General features: G+C 37.4%; 1 protein-coding gene across 1 annotated transcript in view; it reads right to left on the reverse strand.

Moving 5' to 3' along the window:
* Nucleotides 1-18567, reverse strand: part of COLEC10 (collectin subfamily member 10) — a 46988-nt gene extending 28421 nt beyond the window's left edge. The window contains exon 1 of the mRNA XM_055128694.1: nt 18405-18567. Coding sequence (XP_054984669.1) covers nt 18405-18558 — 154 coding nt within the window. The 5' untranslated portion in view covers nt 18559-18567. The remainder of the gene's footprint in view (nt 1-18404) is intronic.
* Between the last annotated feature and the right edge of the window lie 1787 nt (nt 18568-20354).

Raw genomic sequence — 20354 nt, forward strand, 5'->3', positions numbered from 1 at the left:
TAATTTAGTTGGTCACTTTAAATCTCACACATGGAGAAAGTATCCAGTCAACATAGATAATGGGATGGCTGTGGGTGGGAAATGACAGCAGATTAAAGGAAGCCCTCAGCCCTTCCCTCTCCTCTTTGCATACTCAACTATGCCCAAGATGAACTGCAGAATTTTATGCTGAGACTGATGGCAGAACAGAGGCCAGGCTCATAGGCGGGGCAGGCCGCAGGATCGAGGAGGGCTCAGGATCCTAGACACTGACAAGGTACTGAGCACAAGAGTTTCATGCATGAACATGGGGCCATGGTTGGAGACTAAGGAAAGCCAGAATGATAGAAAATTGCTGGGACACAGCCCAAAAAAGGCCCAGGGACAAGACTCCAGACCAGGCCATCATAGACTGGAGGCAACCAGGATCTGAGCAGAGAGACGAGTTGAGTGACGTCATACACAGTTAAAAGGAGAGGCCTGGACTTTGGGGAGTGACCTGGACCAATCTATCTGATCTGCAATAAATTCTGACTCCTTATGCCTCTGAGCTTTGCATGCAAATCCTACAAAACAAACTATGCAAAAAACTAACAATACAAAAAAATCCCCGTCCCCTCCCCCCCAAAGTCCATGTTTATTATGAGGGAAAATACTCATATATTTGGTTTTGTTCTGGGGTCAGACCTGGGTGGGCTCAGGGACCACTAATGGCTCTCATACTCAGGGGCCCATGCATGGGATCGAACCCACTTCCAGCATGCAAAGCATGAGCTCAATCTGCTGTTGAGCCATTTCTTGGACCCGGGACACTCTTGCTGCAGCAGGCAGCACAGGCATTCTAGAATCGTATGAGCAAACTTTTCTCTCCCTTTCCTTTAGTTGAATTGAAACTCTACCTTCTAGCACTTCAATCCACTGTTTGGGGAGATACAAAAGACACTATGTTAAAATTTTACTCTGAGGGTGAGCCCTAATGGATATGGAATGATTTCCTTATGGAGAAGAAACACTTGGTCCCCACATCAGGGAGATGCGCACACTGAGAAAAGGTCTGTGAGGGCACAGTGACAATACAGCTTGCTGCAAGCGCAGTGGAGCAGTCACAGCTAAGAGAGAACAAGTCTGTGGTTATCTTATTCTTGGGAAACGCACCATGAAGGCATGAAAATAAACGTCCTTTGTTGAAATCAAAATGTCTGCTCTATTTTCTTACTGCTTCCTTAACAAATGGATTAATAGTCCCACAGGCCCAGCTTTCAATCCTGAATATCCACTTAACAATTCTATAATGTTAAATTATCTCCCTTTTCAATTACCTATCCTGGAAATTGGGGATAAATAGGTTTCTTGTGGAGTCCCTTGAGGACTCATGTGTATTTTTATCTCTTTCCAAACCCATACACCCTCAAGGCGCCCTGCAAGGTACCGCGCATGCACGTGTCACTTCTGCTATCCCAGAGCTTCCCAGTCAAGACTTGTTTGTCCTTCCAATTTCCTTTTTCAGTAGTTAACATAACCTCATTATTGAAAGGAAACTCCCCCCATTCTTCTTTGCGTCCTCAGCACTGGGCATAGAGTCTAGGGTGTAATTGATTCTTTCTCAACAGCAGTTCTCAAAATGAAAGAAATAACATCCTTAAAAACAAGATGGATAGATGTAAGTTTAATGACAATGCAGTCAAATAAATTAGCCATTGATTGAAATGTCATACTCAATAATGGCTCACTAATGAATTAACTTGAATCTGCTGGGGGGTTTACAGTGATGGCTCATAGTCAAGCAAAGAAGCCCAGAGAAGGACATAAGTCACTGTTTCTATGGTTCCCTACATGTCATATTTCTGTGTCCTTATAGTAATTTGACCTGTCTTCCAATATCACATTCATGTCCTGTTGTTCCAGTCTCCATTCTCAATCAGCTCTCATGATTTCTGTTTCATCATTCTCACCTTGACTCCCCCTTTTTCTCATGTTCTTTCATTATTTTACCTCCCATGCCTGTGTAATCATGTCATCTCTTCCTCTTCTCAAACTCCAACTCTATGTTTTTTTATGGCTGATCTTAAATGGTCTTCTTAATACTTTATTCACTGGCATAACCCAAGTGCCTTGTTCCAAACTATTTTGGAAACCAGTTTTCATAAAACTGTTTCCATAACAAAAAATCTGCCCCATTTGAAATGCTTCAATAGGTCAAAGACCATGTCAAATAAAGGAGTCTCACATTAGGACTTTTTCACAGACTGGCAACAATGGAACTTTTTTTTTTTTTTTTTTTTTTGCTTTTTAGGTCACACCCGGAAATGCACAGGGTTTACTCCTGGCTCCGAACTCAGGAATTACCCCTGGCCTTGCTCAGGGGACCATATGGGATGCTGGGAATTGAACCTGGGTCGGCCAAGTGCAAGGCAAACTCCCTACCCGCTGTGCTATTGCTTCAACCCCAACAATGGAACATTTTAACATTATTTACTGACACTGATCTGCAAAATTCCCAATTTCAGTCCAATTTACTAATCAAAAAGTCTTTAAGTTGCTGCTTACAAACAGAAGCAGTGCTTTTTCCTGTCCATTTGGAATTTATCTTCTCAAAAAGATTGCAAAAAAGAAAACAAAAAGAAAAGATAGACTTAATGATCATCTGAGAAATTAAGAGTTTTATAGTAAAATTTATAAAGTGATATATGATAGAAAAAAATTATAAATAAAAATAAAAACAAAATAATAAATATTCATAAAATATTAATAATATAAAATATCGATATTTTAATTCAAAGACATTTTGTAAATTGCTTCAGAAAAAATGCACAATAAAAATGAAACCATTTAAAACTTAAAAATGTAGAACAGAGAGAAAACGTGTCACCGCTGATCAGAAAAAATATGTTTATATGTAAGAGTCCATATCATACTTTACCATTAAATATAGATAGTAACTAAAAAATAGTGATGGCATGGCTGGAGTGATAGCACAGTGAGTTGGGTGTTTGCCTTGCAAGCAGCCAACCTGGGTTCGATTCCCAGCATCCCATATGGTCCCCTGAGCACCACCAGGAGTAATTCCTGCGTGGATGAGCCAAGAGTAACCCCTGTGCATCACCAGGTGTGACCCAAAAAGAAAAAAAATATTGATGGCATCCTAATAGTTGCAGACAGAAATATTATTGTTTTGGAAGTATAAATTACTACAATATGTCTTGAAGATAATCTTTAAATAATAATTAAAATAATAAAAATATTCACAGTCTCACATTGGACCTTCTTTACTATTAAAACTTCAAGAACAAATGAATATGTGAATACATATATATGAAAATTTTATATGCAGTCATATATCAAAATGCCTACAGTGTGGTGACAAAGCCCCCTAAACAACCTGGCATTTTATCATCAAGGAAGTGATGAAAAATTTAAGAATATTAAGTAATTGTTGAAAAGATTAGAAACATTCCTGTAAAAAAGAGTGAGCTCTGTTATATAAAACATGTTTCTTAGTCATATGTGTATGATCCTATTTTGAAAAAAGAAGAAGAAAAATATATAGAAAATTGTTTTTCCTCTCCACGCCTCGGAAGATTCTTTAAAAGTGCTTTATTCCTGGATGGAAAAGATAGTATATTAGATAATGCTCTTACCTTGAACATGTTTTGTTCCTGGGCACCACATATAATCCCCTGAACACTGCCAGGAATGATTTCTGAGCACAGAGCCGGGAGTAAACCCTGGGCACTACAATATATAACCCCCAAACAAAAACAAAAATATATTGTTATTTATTTTTTGCAGTAAGCGCAACTAGTTAACTAAGGTTCTGGTATCTCTTTGATAAAGGCAGACATTCTATATTTCATTCTCGAGTTTTTAAAAACTACACAGATTTGCTTTCCCGTTCAGTGTTTGAACAATTATTGTGTTTCTACAAGATAACAATTTCCATATTGGATGCTGAGAATGTAACACTCCCTCAGATTAGACTTGCCCGAGTCTCAAAGTTGGTTAAGAAGAAAGCTCTGCACAGGAGCTGGAAAATGTCATCCAGGGAAATTGCCCAGATAGTTTGTTGGTTTCTAACAAGGTGAAGCTTTAGATATATCAGTTACATAAGCGGTAAGGAGAAATGGCCTTTTCTTATTTATATTGGTCTCTTCTCAGAAAGAGCAAATCAATAAGACAATCAAATAAAAGTACTTTTTAACAATGTTAATATAATAACAAATGCAAGACATGTAATGAAATAGAGCACAATTAATTGGCAATAGCAGTATCAGTGTCAAGAATTATAGCAGCTAATATTTGTAAGATGCTTAATATTTCCCCACAGCAGGCTCTTAATGCCAATGACCATGAGGTTACTTCAGTGGGCTCCTGTATAACGAAAACAGAAAAGTGAGGATTTCCAGAATACTAACAATCTTTCCTGCTTATATTACAATGCACCAAATCTTTGTTTTAGGCTTACTTGGTTTGAAATAAATTCTTGGAGTTAGCACATCATTTACAATTCTTGCATGTCTCAGTATTTGTTCTTGTTGAAAAATAGATCATGAAGGTTTCTTAGGAAAGTTTTCTTTTTCTTTCATATAACATTTCTTATAAAAATGTATTCTTGGGCCTGGGATATAGTACAGAGGTTAAGGGCTTGTATAGCATGAGACCCACCTGGTTCACTGTAGGGTAACATTGGTTTGTCCTTTCTGCCTTGCCACAGGGAGCTTAAGTTTATTGGATTACTCCCATTACAGTGCTCCTGAGGCACTCCCAGTCCTCTGTGTTCATTTGTAACCTCTTTCTTTGTGCTCAGCTTCCTCAACTGGTCAATCACCTTTATCTCCTAATGAAACTGTGTTAACTTGTAAATATTGTTTTTCTCTTCTCCTTACATCCTTTGCATAGTTAATTCTGAGCAGTGTTCTTTTTGTATAGACACAGAAAGGCAGTTAATACTATGCTTTTATAACTTGGGGAGTTAATTAACTTTGAATAATACTCACCCTGGGCATTTCTTCTCTCAACTTAAGCCTCAGGTGCCCTTACTTCCTATGTAAGGGTACCAATGAGGGACTGGATAGACCCAGGGCAAGCTGTGAGCTGCCCTGGCATCGAAATGGGCCGACCAAAACACCATAACACTAAACTATAAGTTAAGAGCATGGTCATGGACAAATTCTGTCATGATCCAAAAAGTAACAACTGGATTACAACCCTGCTAGGGTTAGGAAAGATTAATCTGGCGTGAGCACTGTAGTCTGAGATCTATAGCGAGATGTCCTCAAGAGAGCCACCTTATTAGCTCAATGTATCTCTTACTGTGTTGATACAAAATAACTAATATTAAGAAGTAGAATTAAGATGTTAATTAAGATCTTAATTAAGTTATTGGACTAAGGAAAGGAGAAAATCCCCTAGGTGGTATTTCATCCTTGAGCAGAGGGCTTTCATATATTGATTGTGCTACTGGACCTTGGTGTGGTTGATATTCACAATGTAGAAAAGTAAAGAGATACTAGGGAGAGACCAAGGCAGTGAGTTGGAGGGTGGAGAAAAAAGCGAGGGAGACAGGAGGAGATGGGAATGAGGGGCTTAGTGAGTTTGGAACAGGCACGTGGGGAGAATGGAATAAACAGCAACTGATCACCAACCAGCCTGGCCCTTGTTTCCTCCTTTGTCTGTTCAATGGCATTGGCTGTCCCAGTTTTGTTTCCCTTTGCCTTTTTTATTTCTTTTTTTGGTCACACCTGGCGATGCTCAGGGGTTACTCCTGGCTTTGCACTCAGGAATCACTCCTGGCAGTGCTCGGGGGACCATATGGGAAGCTGGGAGTTGAACTCTGGTTAGCTGCGTGCAAGACAAATGCCCTACCCGCTGTGCTATCGCTCCAGCCCCTCCTTTTGCCTTTTGTTTTTCACTTACTATATATGTTTATATCTTACATATGAGAAAGATCATTCTGTATCTGTCTATCTCCTTGTTAAAGACTTCACTCAGCATGATACCCTCTAGTTCTATCTACATAGCAGCAAACTGCATGATTTCATTCTTTCTTACTAATGCATAGCCTTTGTTATGTAAATGAACCACAACTTCTTGATTCAGTCATCCATAGTTGGACAATTGGATTGTTTCCATATTTTGGCTATTGTAATAAGTACTGCACTGAACATAGGTGTTAATTTTTACTTCTGGAACAATGTTTTTGTGTATTGTTGACTGGTGCCAAGAAATATTCACAAATTCTGGAAGCCTCCATTCCCTTGTTTCTATATCAGAATAAATAAACAAACTCCTTCACAGTTTGTCAAGAGAAGAAAATATGATAATGATATAAACAGCTGTATGACATCAGAATGCAGTGAGCACTTGAGGGATATTGCATTATAACACTATCATCCAATAAGACACCTTGAATTTGGAGTCACTAGAAGTTGTGAAGGAAAAAAGAGGCCAAAGAGAAATGATATCTTTTTGAGGCAGGATGGGTGAGGGTATTATACCACAAACTAGCTGTACTAATGGGTTACTATTGATCGTTCAGGAATCAGTTCTGGTAGTCTTGCAGGACCACATGCAGTGAGCAGGATCAAGACACAGATGGGCCACATGCAAAGTCAGTGCCTTAACTCTTATACTAATTTTCTGCCTCTGTAATGCCCCTTTATCCCAAATAATGACTGTACAGGTTTGCAACTTCCTAATCTGAATACTGAATACTGTTACTTTCAGAGATTTGTGGGTTTTTTGGCATTAAAACATAAATTTTATCTAACCCCCTTAAGTATTTAATAAGGCAGAAGAAATTAAAAATATTAAATATCCCATGGACATCCCAATTCTCTATGAGAATTTCATTTTCTTGATGCTGAAAATTTTTATTTATGAAACCCTACTTTAACAGTATTATAAATCATGCTTATTTTTTAAGCTGTTCACAAAATATTATTACACTCAATATTCCACAATTATACCCTCCACCACCATTACTTCGAATTTTCCCAACAACCACCCAAGCCTGCCCCAATAGTATGCCCTAAAGAATTTATTTGTATTGCTTGTTATGAATGATTCATTAAAAATGATTTGAAAAGATTTCCTTAGAAGTGTGTGAAGATTGTTGTATCTCACCCTGGAGCCATTAGACCCTTACACGAGAGATTACTAGTATGTTGTTACAGGTTGAGCCTTGTGTGCTAATACTTTTTTAATTGAGATTGGTTGCCTTCTACTTTACATCCAATCCAAAGTGGTGTGCTAGTCTTGGTGCATCAGTGATGCAGAGTATGAGCTGTCATTTGGCTGCAAAATGCGACCATGTGCTCCAGAAATTCTAAAATTTTAAACAGGGTGATAACAGCTGGAGTCAAATTTTTGAATGAATGGTGACTTTGGGGACTGGAGGCATCTTTGTAGCTTGTTGATCTCTTCCAATATTTATTTGTGAGCCTCTGAATCATGGCTTGTTAATGAGCTTATATGGCGCCAGAGGCAGTTTGTGGGCATGACTGCCAGGGTCCCAGAAGAATAGGGGATAGAGGGAGGTTGTCCACCCCTGAGCCCGTGAGAGCCTGGAGATTTCGGACATAAAATCTGCATAAACGAGTTTTTCAACAGATCCATTCCCGGATGAGGCTTGTCCGAGCCCGTGGAGATTAGCCCTGAGCATGGTGGCAATTAGGTTCTGGAGGTTTTCAGCTGCCAGGGCTCCATTTGGGTGGGTTGTGGGTTTTTAAATCATTAAAAGCAGAGGTCAAGAATATAGGTCATGTAATCAGCTTTTGTAGATAAAAAAAAACTTAAGAAATACTTATAATAACTATTTCTAACTGCCTACTGGAATTTTCTATTTGAATGCCCACAGGCAGCATAAACACAGAGTTAGAACTCATTATAACATGTCAATTTTGCTTCAAAAATATCTCTCTAAAATACTCCGTTTTTCCTTATCGCAGCAGTCCTAATTCATCTCTTGTTTTTAATTCATCTCCCACCAGGACTTTCTCACAACCTTCAATCTATCTTCAGCCCCACCAAGAGATTTATCTGCCTGAAAAACAAATCTAATTACATCCTTCTACTTATAAACTTCCATAAACTCTTCTAGTATCATTTGGATGGACAGTTCCAATACAATCTCACAACTTCTATAAAATAGCTATAAAAATGGAAAAACAAAGAAAAAAGTAAAAAATAAAACTCAAGTTACAGTAAATTGTATTAACAGAGAATGATGAGTTCTACTTATATCAAAACCAGTGGGAATAGACTGAAAAATACTTCTGTACTCTGAATTATTATAAGACCAACCCTGTCCACCTAAAATGCGATAAGATAACATTTAGTTCTTCCTTCAGTGGACATCACTGCCCCAAGTCTCAATCTCAAATATGAGTTGATAACTTTTTTGCATTAATAATGTTTTCTGACATGGAAAGGTGTTGTTTTCTTAACCACCAGTCCCCATGGTTCTAATTCCTAAACTTTTGTACCTCTCTAACCTCCAGAATACAACTTTTCGATTACTGTTTTTGATTACTTGAAATGCTAAAGTAACTTTTACATATGTACACTCATTCTTGCATGCAATGAAATACCACTCTTCACAAGAGTCCCAAGGTTTCCTTCTCTTACTTATGGACAATCATTTTGACGTGTCAATGCAATTAAGGCAAGAGAAAAGGTATCACTGTATCACTGTCACTGTCATCCCATTGCTCATCGATTTGCTCGAACAGGCACTAGTATAGTCTCCATTGTGAGACTTGTTGTTACACCTTGATAAATTCTAAAGACTTCTTTATATAATTTGCATAATACATACAGGTTTCTCAAGGGAACACAAAAAAACTAAAATGATATTTCTGGATTTTTTCAAATCAAGAACAATCAGATAAATAATTTGAAAATAATGAAATTATTCAGATGCTACTTCACATAAGCCTCAATTTTTTTCCATCTATGTGCAATTCTTTTACAAAAATTAAATAATTCTATTAAAGAATTTTTCAAAATCATAGACTATTTCATGGGGCCGGAGCGATAGCACAGCGGGTAGGGCATTTGCCTTGCACGCGGCCGACCCGGGTTTGATCCCCGGCATCCCATATGGTCCCCCAAGCACGGCCAGGAGTAATTCCTGAGTGCAAAGCCAGGAGTAACCCCTGAGCATCGCTGGGTGTGACCCAAAAAGCAAAAAAAAAAAAAATCATAGACTATTTCAGATCAAATAGGTGGTATCAAACCAGACTATTTATGTGTTGAAATATTCAGAAAAGAAATAGAAAGACCAAATAAAATCATTTAACAAAACTAGTGAGTTTTCAATAGCAAAATTTTATCAATTTAAGCAAGGAGAGCAAGAAAGAGGTAAGCAGTAGCTGGATAGTAAATATTATTAATGACTCAAAACCAACAGAACTACCTGGGGCAAAAGAAAAGTAGAGAAAGAAAATAACAATAATAATTAATAAGGAAAGACATTTTCATTCCTTGAGTTTTGCTTTACACTAGATCACTAATAATTGCAGAATTTTCAACAGTGTATCAATGAATAAAGTTTTACGTGACTTAACTCCATTCTCCTTGCCATAACCTATGAAAACTTTACATAGAAATAATCATTTTTGCTCAACAGCTTTATTGCAAACCACAACACCTAATCAGAGAGAGAGAACAAAAGGGAATACCCTGCCATAGTGGCAGTTTGGAGTGGGGGGGAGACGGGACTGGGGAGGGTGGGAGGGATGCTGGGTTTACTGGTGGTGGAGAATGGGTACTGGTGAAGGGATGGGTTCTCGAACTTTGTATGAGGGAAACATGAGCACAAAAATGCATAAATCTGTAACTGTACCCTCACGGTGATTCACTAATTAAAAATTTTTTAAAAATTAAAAAAAAAGAAATAATCATTTTGTATTATGTCAGTGCAGTTATCTTTATATACATCACTATTATCTTCCCATGTTTCTGTTGAGAAAACCTAGGCCAGATTTGTATGTGTGCATTGGAATTAATTTATTTTTCTTCCTTTTTTAATAACTGTGATTTACAAAGTTATTGATAGTTTTTCTTAGGCATATAATATTTCAACATGAATCCCACCACCAGTGACAACTTTCTGCCATCACTGCTCCCATATTTTCTCTCCACAGCAACCCTCGCCCCATCCCTGACAGGCACATTACAAAGCTTCAGTGGTTGCGGCTTAGATCTAATGTTTTCAGTGTTGTTGAGTGTGTGTTTGGATACATGGTTATACCTTTCTCTGTATTAATAGTATTACCAAAGCCCTGATGCTTCATCACCCATTATTTCCCATTGTCTTCTTCCCACTTTGATTTCTTTCCTTCTCTCTCCTCCTCTCTGAACCCTGGGGTCAAGGGTGATCTAGCCATCCCTTTGAACTGCAGCACATTTCCTCATGCAGCATTCTATACACTACAAAGGAATGAAATCATCTTGTGTTTGTCTTTCTTCTTCTGGATTACCTCACTCCAGTTCCAAACATGTTGCAGCAAATTGCATGATTTTGACATCACTAGCAGAGTATTTCATTGTGTGTGTATATGTATATATACATATACCATATCTTCATAATACATAATACATAATACATTTGTCATTGTGCACCTAGGTTGATTCAATATTTAGCTATTTACTAAATGCAGCAATGGATAATAGTGTTCATATATCCCTTTGAGAGAGTATTTTTATGACCTGGCATAGATGCTCCAAAGTTGAATTGCTGGGTCATATAGCAGTTTAATTCTAAGTTTACTGAGAACTCTCCATACTATTTCCACAGGGGTTGTGCCAGCGTTTGAATTCATTTAATCCCTCTTTTATCTGTAGGTGTCTTTATACAGTTATTATTTTCATTTTAATGATACCAAATATGAGGTTCAGCTGGGAACTACACAAAGGTGGGTATATAAGTGAAGAGACGAGGTGGTTTTAGAACCCAAATGTGTGTTATTGATAAATAAAAGTTGGCTTTTCATTGAGAGTAAAAACCAGTAAGAAACTATCAAGAAGTAGAAGGTATCAGCATTTCCTGGCATATTTCTGTTCATACAGCTAACTTTATAATCCATGAGCCTTTCTTTGTGAAGATGAGAAGAGGGGAAGCTTATGGAGAATAGTAATTGCAATAGAAACTAATGAACAAAACGATAACTGCAACCACAGGGAAATGAAAGCAGACATAAACAATTGAGAACAAAAGAAAATAGCAGAATGAGAAAAGACAGCCTACTAAATATCTTTTCACACACTGTACATCTGATAAGAACTTAATATCCAGGGGGCATATAAAGAACTTATAAAACACAACAACAAACATACAACTTAATGAAAAAGACAGAGGACTTCACTGTAAGATTATCAGAGTGAAGAAGGTGATCAATGGGAGAAAAAGTAAACATGGTTTTATGAAAGGTTTGGGGTATTATATTTTACTTCCAGGTTTTTTTAATGGAAAAACGATGACAGCTAAGAAAATGCTCAAATGTATCTAGTTTTAAAAATAAACTTTTGAGATGGACAGCAGCAGCTGCAGCATCGTGCAAAATGTGTGGTTTCTGAGAGTTAAGGTCACATAATACGTAAACTTAAAGTCAGATTCTTTTTTTCCAGAGCCCCTTATCTGAACCAATATGCAAATGCCTATGAATATGGTCCCTAAATGCAACGAATATAGAAAGTCAAACTATGTGAGAGAGTTGTGGGTGGAAAAATGGCATGGCGTGGTCACGGAAAAGACCCTTATTAAAATGCAAACTTAAAAATAATCATTGCCATTTAGTACTTCTTGACTCATTTTTTGCCTCACTTTGATTAGAGTTTTGTTTTTCCTTTCTTGACTTAGGAAATGTCTTCTAGGCATCTACTCAAAGGGAAAAAAGGGAGGACAATATTTTAGAATATTCAAACACTATAATATAAAAGTTAAAAAGCCAAGCCACTTAACATTTTTATCTGTCCTTATGCATGAAATACATATTAAAATTCATATTGTAAAAAATCCAGTGAATTAATGCAATTAATATAAAAGTTTTGAGAAAATGTCTGCTCGCTTAACCCCTCTGATAGAGTCACCAGAAAGAAATCAGCCACTTAATTTATATCAAGGTGACCGAGTTAAAGCAATTTCGTGCCATGTTTATACATTGACCTCACGGAACTTCTTTTCTAATGTTAATTTCTGAAACTGAAGGAAATATCATTTCACGCCTAATGAGAATGATAAAACGTGAGGACAATGATATAACATGGACAAACGGAATAAAGATGGGCCCTGGAATCTGGAATGGAGTTTTGGTCTAGTCCTGCCACCAATTAAGAAGCTGTGTATCTAGAATGAGTTATTTTTCTCCTTAGGCCTCACTTTATATAAATTAAACAATAGTTGGGGTTAAACCTCATGGTGTCTCAGAGTTAGCTTCTAGGTAGTGAGCTTTGTCATCTGGATGTGAAACAAATCCACATCTACCTGGACCAATCTGACCATCTGTTTTGCGAGGTTGACAAGAAAGCCTGTTACAGAGGAAACTGAGGAGATTCCACACTGCTCATTGCTGGGATCCAAAGCCATGATGACTAAGATTGTGAGTGACTGGAAAGAAGTCCATTTACTGGAGGCTAATGAAGAATGGGGTTTACTAAAGGAATAATCCCCCCCAAAAATAAACCCCAAAATTGAAAAAAAAAACAGCAGGGGGCTCTACTAGGCTTCCCTCATGGCAAAACCATGCTGACTTCATATTATCTGTTGTTCAGATATATCCATACATGCATTCTTAAGCTTCACTGGGAGGTCTAAGTAAAAAAAAATAAAATAGTTCTTTCATGTAGCCCAATTAAAGAGGGTTGAACAGTCAGCGTGACTTAGGGGACTGAGCAGGCTGATTTCTACCTAGTGTCCATACAGATCTGAATTGAGTGATCATCTTGCACCTTTCGGCTGTCTGGCCTGGTGACTGTATAGTTTGAACCTCAGTTTCTTCATAAACCAAATGAGAACTATAATGCTTTCTTTCTCAAAGTCGACTGAGAGAATTAAAGTCTAAAGCGGCTCTAAAGGCACACATACAGGCATTTGGCAAGAGTACTTCCTGTGTTAGAATGCTGCTCCGGCTACCATGAGCACAGATCTGCAGAAGGAAGAGCTGTACTTTAACCCAAGAGTTCACCGGGGGTCACTGGGTACAGGAGTTATGATGGTTAATTGCAGGAGCTTTGATACCGTTAGAAGCAGAGGAAAACCTTCCACACTGAGGGAATTAGCATCGGGGTTGTCAGCAGGCGAGATGACGACCAGGTGACAGTGTCTGTAGCCATCAGTGGAAATTGTTTGATCACTGGAGAAGTGGTGCCCTTCCTCAGACACATACTTGTGGAGTTTGAGACATACTTGGAGAGTATTTTCAGGGCACTGCATTTATAATCAGCCAAAGCCACAAACTAACATACTGGGACACCTTAAAGATTTGAGGGTATTTATTGAATCCATTTTTTTTCTTTTTATCTTGAGCACTTGCTATGTGTCCAGAGCTCTTGAAAGCAGTCGGAAATAATGCTCAGCAAAAGAACAGAGTTCCTGCTCTCTGGAAGCTCGTCTTCTCGGTCTGAAGGCAATGTATGAAATATTGTAATATATAGAGAGGGAAAAAGCTTTTCAAATTCAGTATACTTCTCGGCAAATAATGTAAAGTCTTAAAAACTATGACAGAGAGTGGAGGTGAGGCATCTGTGTAGGTGGCATTCAAGCTGAACCCTAACCAAGCAGAAAGAAACTCTTCTGGGGGAAGAATTTGAGTGAGGTTAGATCAGACAAATAAAGTGCAGGAAAGATCAAGTGCAAAGATCTTGTACCAGGAATGGGGCAAAAAGCAAGGATGCCTGCAGCAAATGCATAGAAAAGCAATTTGGAATGACCTGGAGAAAATAATGAGAAGTCAGGTGCACTAAAAAGAACCTTTTAAGTAATGCAAAAAAAGATCACTGAAAATAAAAGCTCCAAATTAAAAAACCCTAGTAGAAAGCTAAAATAATAGAGATATTATTAATTTTTAAACAAACTGATGAAAAGGGGTCAATTATCAAAGAGGAAGCATGCTACTGCTTTCAGCATATTTTGGTATCCAGCTTATAGGAATTTTATGTTCTTAGAATTTTATGCATTTCTAATAAAGAAAGAATATTCCACCACTATTTTCATAGCAGAACTATTCACAATAACCAAAATATGGGGTCAACCTAAATTCTCATCACTGGATGACTGAAGAAAGAAACTGTAAAATATTCAATGGCATACTATTTTGCCATTAAAAGTTAAGATGGAATTATGTTGGAATAAAATGATTGGGACTTGAGATGATTATGTTAATAATGAAATAAGGAAGTAAAAGAGAACCATCTGATGGTTTTACTCATATACGGAATATGAGAAACTGAGGCAAATGAACTGACTGGACAGAAACAATAAAACTAACTTCTGGTTTTATTAACAGTTAAGTGGTGACCCGGACTGCTCCTAGGAGAAATGAGAAGAGGGGTTTTCCTGGTGATGGGAAAACAGTGGAAGTTTGATGAGTTAGTGAGAATAATGTACATATTAAGGTATAAAACTAAGCCCCTGAAATTAAAATATTGTGAACCAATGATGCACTGTACTATAGTACTATAGTCTGTTGTTCATCAATTTGCTTGAGTGGGCACCAGTAACATCTCCATTGTGAGACTTGTTACTGTTTTTAGCATATCGAATATGCCACGGGGAGCTTGCCAGACTCTGTTGTGGGGGTGGGATACTCTCGGTAGCTTGTTGGGATCTCTGAGAGAGACGGAGGAATCGAACCCAGGTCAGCTGCATGCAAGGCAAATGCCCTACCCTCTGCACTATAAGCTAATAAAAATAATAGTAATTTAAAAGAATTAAAAAATCAAAAGGGAATCAATGGCCTCTGTTTCCAAGCCTTTAACAGAGACCACTGTATGCCATGGAATGAAAAAGCCAGAACCAGAGTGCCAAAGCAAATTTCAAGTCGTGTGACTGCACTTATTTGAAAGCATTTGAGTACTTGGCCTCATTGAAATTGTTTTCTTATCTATAAGCTTAAAGTAATTGAAGTCACACAGGCAAATGTGAACACCAAGATTATGAATTTGAAAGCTCCTTGGAGATTTTAAGACATCACCCAAATATTTCTTATTGCTTTCAAAATTCTTTCTAACATTGCTTTTAAAGTTTTATCATTCTTGTTTTCAAGTTAACCACTAGAGGTCAGAATTATACATCAATTGTATAAAGAAAGCCCCAAGTAGGAAAAAGTCAGATAACATTTTCCTTCCAAACATACAATAATATATTTAAGGAGTAGGAAGTAAGACAAAGATGGCTTTGAACAAAAAAGTGTTGACAACTGAAACAATGTTTATTATCAAAGCTGTTAATCAACAGATAGGAAGAGGAAGGAAAGTAAAAGAGAATGCGTTAAGTATCTATGATACAGCTGAAAGTTTATATTGATTATCTTGTATTATTCTTAAGACAGATCTAAAATGGTTTATTTTGTAAATAAAGAAATTGGAGCACAAATAGATTAAATAATATACAGGAGATCAGACAGATGAATCCAGTGTTTTTCTTTCAACTAAACTATGCTGGGAAAATAACACAGTAAAAAAATGGTGTCTATATTGAACAACGAATTATATGAACGTTGGCATTACTGTTTTTCTTTTAAACCTAAAACTTGAAATATTCTACTAGGTCCAAGACTCTCAAATGAATCTAGATGAATTTTCTTTTATTAATTTTTTAAGTATCTAGTAAATTCCAAGTGCAGTACTGGTAAGTATAGTATTGGTATGGTTAGCTACGAAAAAATGAACCCTTAATCTTAGGCAAAATTTGAACAGGAAAAATTACTCAGCCCTTTAAAATAGTTACTGAGTTCTCAGATTTTTTTTGTCTCATTCTATCAAGCTAAATTGGTAAATCTACGTTTTCTGGGGGTAGAGAAATAAAATCACCATGTTCATGAAGGAATGTGGTATGGTAGATGTATCTTGAAGTAAGAGAAAAGACCGCGTCCCTTTCTTGTTGTTTTGTTTTTTTTGTTTTCATTTTGGGGCCATACTTGGTGGTGCTCAGGAGTTATTCCCGCCTCTGAACTCAGGAATAACTCCTGGTACTGCTCAGGGGACAATATGCAGCGCAGGGAATTGAACCTCACTTGTTCCATAAAATGTTTGGGCAATTTGTAAATAAAAAAAAAAAACCCACATGATATAACTGGAACCTGACCCTAAGAGTATGCAGCCTAAGTTTTAACCCAGCTTCAAAATATAGATATAAATATTAGAACAAGTTCTTCCTTAGCTAAAATCTCAAATATTTGATACCCGGAACTTAGTAGATATATAGTCACTGTCTGTCACTGTCACTGTCATCCCGTTGCTCATCGATTTGCTCCAGTGGGATATATAGTACATTCCGTAAGAGCAGAAACTCCTTCTTAAGAAGGGAAGATAGACCTTTTTTTTAATGCAAAGAAAATGTAGCCTCTGGGAAGAGGAAAAAGAAACAACAGGTCCATCACATGTTTAGAGGGTCTTCGAAAATCTCACTCCCCACTTCCCCATCCTTGCCATACTTCTAGTTTATATCATCACATAAGAGTTAAGTTATTTGATGTGGCTGGAGAGATAATGCAGGAAGTAAGGCACTTGCTTCCATGCAGTTGTTTCTGCTTCAAACCTGGTTCAATCCTCGGCATCTCTTATGGACCCCTAAACACCTGGGCCCCCAAACACCACCAGAAATAACCCCTGAGCACAGAATCTGGAGTAAGCCCTGAGCCCTGCTGGATATGTAAACTTCCGCCAATACACATCAAAATAAAGTAATTGAATTGTCTGAAATCTCTACAAGATTGCCAAAGGGTAGGCATAAAATATGTATTAGATAAAGAAATTAGAAATACTAATGGTAGATACCCTTCTTGTATCCCACAAATATTAATTACCCCTCATTCTCTCTTCTGAATTATTTCTCTTTTCTTTCACACACACACACACACACACACACACACACACACACACACAACTTAACTAATCCCTTGTGCCTAAAACAAGCTCAATCCTTAGCAGGTAACCAATAATAAATGCTGACAGATAAATAAAACGCATGATGCTTTGGATATTATTTTAGCAAAACTTTATCCATTCCTCCAGTTTTGTGGTTGCAATTCTTCTTCAAGAAAATTTATTTAATAGTTCTCATACAAGTTCTCCCATTTTCAGGGACAGGAAATCCTAAATTTTCAGCATTCTTATTAATACTACAGAAAAAATACAAAGTTTCCTACACTCTTTGGCAACTCCAGTAATGGTTTTAAGTAAATACTTTATTTCTAATCAAGGCTTTCTTTTCTGAACATTGCCCTCACATTATTCATTTATTCACCCAAGAAATTATTTGGAAGCCCTAAGGTCTCATTCTTCCTCCCTGCATTTATTTTATGGTATCAAAGGTTAAAACTTGGATTGCAATCTTAGGAGAAATTAATTCACTGATTAAGAAACATGCACTTTAAGCAATACACATTTAAATAGCTGACAAGCATAGGGCATTGTATTTCTGGTTTTCCTTTTGAAAGACTCTTTTTTTCTACTTAAAATTTTAAACAGCTGCAATTCTTCTACCCTATGCCCTGGAGAAACATAGCATGAATTACTAATGAGAGAGCACCGATTTGTACTGCAGTGACCACTTTTAGAACAAAAGGGTCAGAGCTGGAACCAGGAAAACAGCAACATTTTTTATCAACCAGTTGCTTGAAGCATATTTGTACTTTAGCTCCACTTGAAATATTCTGCAAAATTCTATCATCTTTCAGCTGAAGGCACTTGGCCCCAAAGACTCCACTAAATAGAGAAATGTTCAGTTCTATATTAACTCCAAAACTCTGGCAAGAATTTTCCTCTTCTTTGGAACTTGGGAGCCCACCAAGTTGTGAAATAAACAAAAGACTTAATTTTTACTTTACAGAGCTTTTGCCTAGAAGCTCTACCGAAATCCACATGAGAAAGGCATTCAAAAAACAGTTGTTCAAGTGCAGAGATGTGCTTAAGAAAAGGATTTCTTAAGATTGTTATTTTGCCTGTTTATCCACCTGTGATAGCAGGAAAGGGTTTTTTTCCCTCTTCCCTGGAGAGTGTCAACACATCTCTGCCCTGCCTTTCTACCCCTTCCCAGTCTTTCTTTACCTATTATTAAGGGAGATTTAAAATAAGTAACATGTTGTGATTTTCGACAAGAGAAGGGAAGGGGCTAGAGAGGACAGAAGTCAAAGAGAGCATGGATTTGAGGGATGACCCAAGAGAGCTTACTCGCATTTTATGAAAACCGTTTTTTTTTTTCTCACCTTTGGGTCCTGGTGAAATTGTGTGTGTAGCACAGACTTCAGTGGCAGGTCGACTATCCAGGTCCAGACCCAGAATCTCAATTTGCAAGAGAAAGAGCGTCAGGAGGACCAATTCATTTCTTCGAAGTGGGGCTCTCAATCTAAAGCCACTCATCGTTGTGGTTCTTCGAAAGAAAAATGCAAAAGCCACCTAGACGGGCCAGACAAATAGCCTTACGTGAAATAAAACCTCTGTTGAAGAAGAAAATGAAGCATCCAGAGAACACATTCCAAAAAGGACTGCAAAAGAAACAAGAAGGAAATAGATCTTGGGTTGTTTATTTTCTCAGGCTTCTCAATGGCCCATACATTGTCCAGACTGTTTATTTTCAAGTGACAAGAGTTTATTGAAAATTATCTCTGAACTAAACACTCAAATGTGCAGGCCAGGAGAAACATCCCAAAGAACACACTTCTACTTAGTCCATGAGCTGACAATTTAATACCCTAAATTACACTGAGATGTTTGGTTCCAGAAAAATTTGGGCCAAGGATTTCTTGAATTACCAACATGTTATATAAGTGCAGTGAAAACATTTTGAGTTTTTTCATAGAATAATATTCATTACCTGTCATGTTCATTACCTGTCATGGAGTTTGAATTTCTCACTGCTCTCTACTTTTTTTACTAGAAACTTTTTTCCTTCTTCTTCTACAAAGAATTGTCTTGGGATTTAACCCAAAGAGAAAGAACACCAGCTTTTCGGAAAAGCAATTTGACAACAAGTATCAAAAATATTTAAAATGTTTATAGCCTTTGGCTTAGTGATTGCCTTTCTGACATAGTATGCTAAGGAAATACTCTGAAATGTGTATACAGTTTTATTTGAAAGGATGTAGCAAATTAAAGAGGGATCAGTTGCTTAATAATATGTTAATAGTTGGCAAATCATCATAAATACAAATTGTGAATATGACATAACCTCATTAAAATTGGTTCGTAGAAGTTTTTTATATTGTAATTCTTTAAAACAAATAGGATAGAGATATAGCTAACTTTATTTTTACAGTTTTCCACCCATCTAGCCAACCATCTATTGATCTGCCCATTCATCCATTTTTCTTAGTTTATTTTTGCCATCAATCTTTGACCCATATGAGTAGTTTAGGCTCAGTAAGATATTGAAAAGCTAAAACTAAAATTACAAGTATCAGAAGATGTGTAACTTTCTTCATCCTTAAAGAGCCATGTCAACTAAGCATTGGACTAGAGCAAGTTTTGGACCTGCTTTCCTTGAAGTTGGAAAAGAGGGACCCCACAGATTTCACTTAGAACCAACACAGGACTGTTTCTGAGAGCCTTTCCATATACTTCCGATATTATCAACCTAATGATCAATTTTGGAAATATAGATATATTTACTTGCTGGGCTAGAGCAATGGCGCAGTGGATAGGGCCTTTGCCTTGCACGAAGCCGACCCACTTTCGATTCCTCTGACCCTCTCGGAGATCCCGGCAATCTACTAAGAGTATCTCACCCACACAGCAGAGCCTGGCAAGCTACCCATGGCGTACTCAATATACCAAAAACAGTAACAAGTCTCACAATGGAGACGTTACTGGTGCGCGTTAGAGTAAATCGATGAGCAACGGGATGACAGTGACAATGACAGTTACAAGCTAGGAAAGTACTGTAACAGAGTGGATTAAATTACAAAAATCATTGATGTTGTGATTCTGGAGGTTAGAAGTTTGGAATCAAGGCACTGACAGGATCATGGTTCTTCTGAAGGAGCTAGAAGGTACTGATTCTAGGTCCCTCTTATAGCTTCTTGCTTATAGTAGCACAACTCCAGCATCGACATGGAATCCTAAATGTATTTTTGTTGAAAATTTTCCCTTTTTATAAACATACTACACTAATTTAACTTATTTACCTCTGTGACTTGATTACCTCTAGAGGCCCTATC

This window comes from Sorex araneus, chromosome 2 (genome assembly GCF_027595985.1).
Source record: "Sorex araneus isolate mSorAra2 chromosome 2, mSorAra2.pri, whole genome shotgun sequence".
Taxonomy (NCBI): Eukaryota; Metazoa; Chordata; class Mammalia; order Eulipotyphla; family Soricidae; genus Sorex; species Sorex araneus.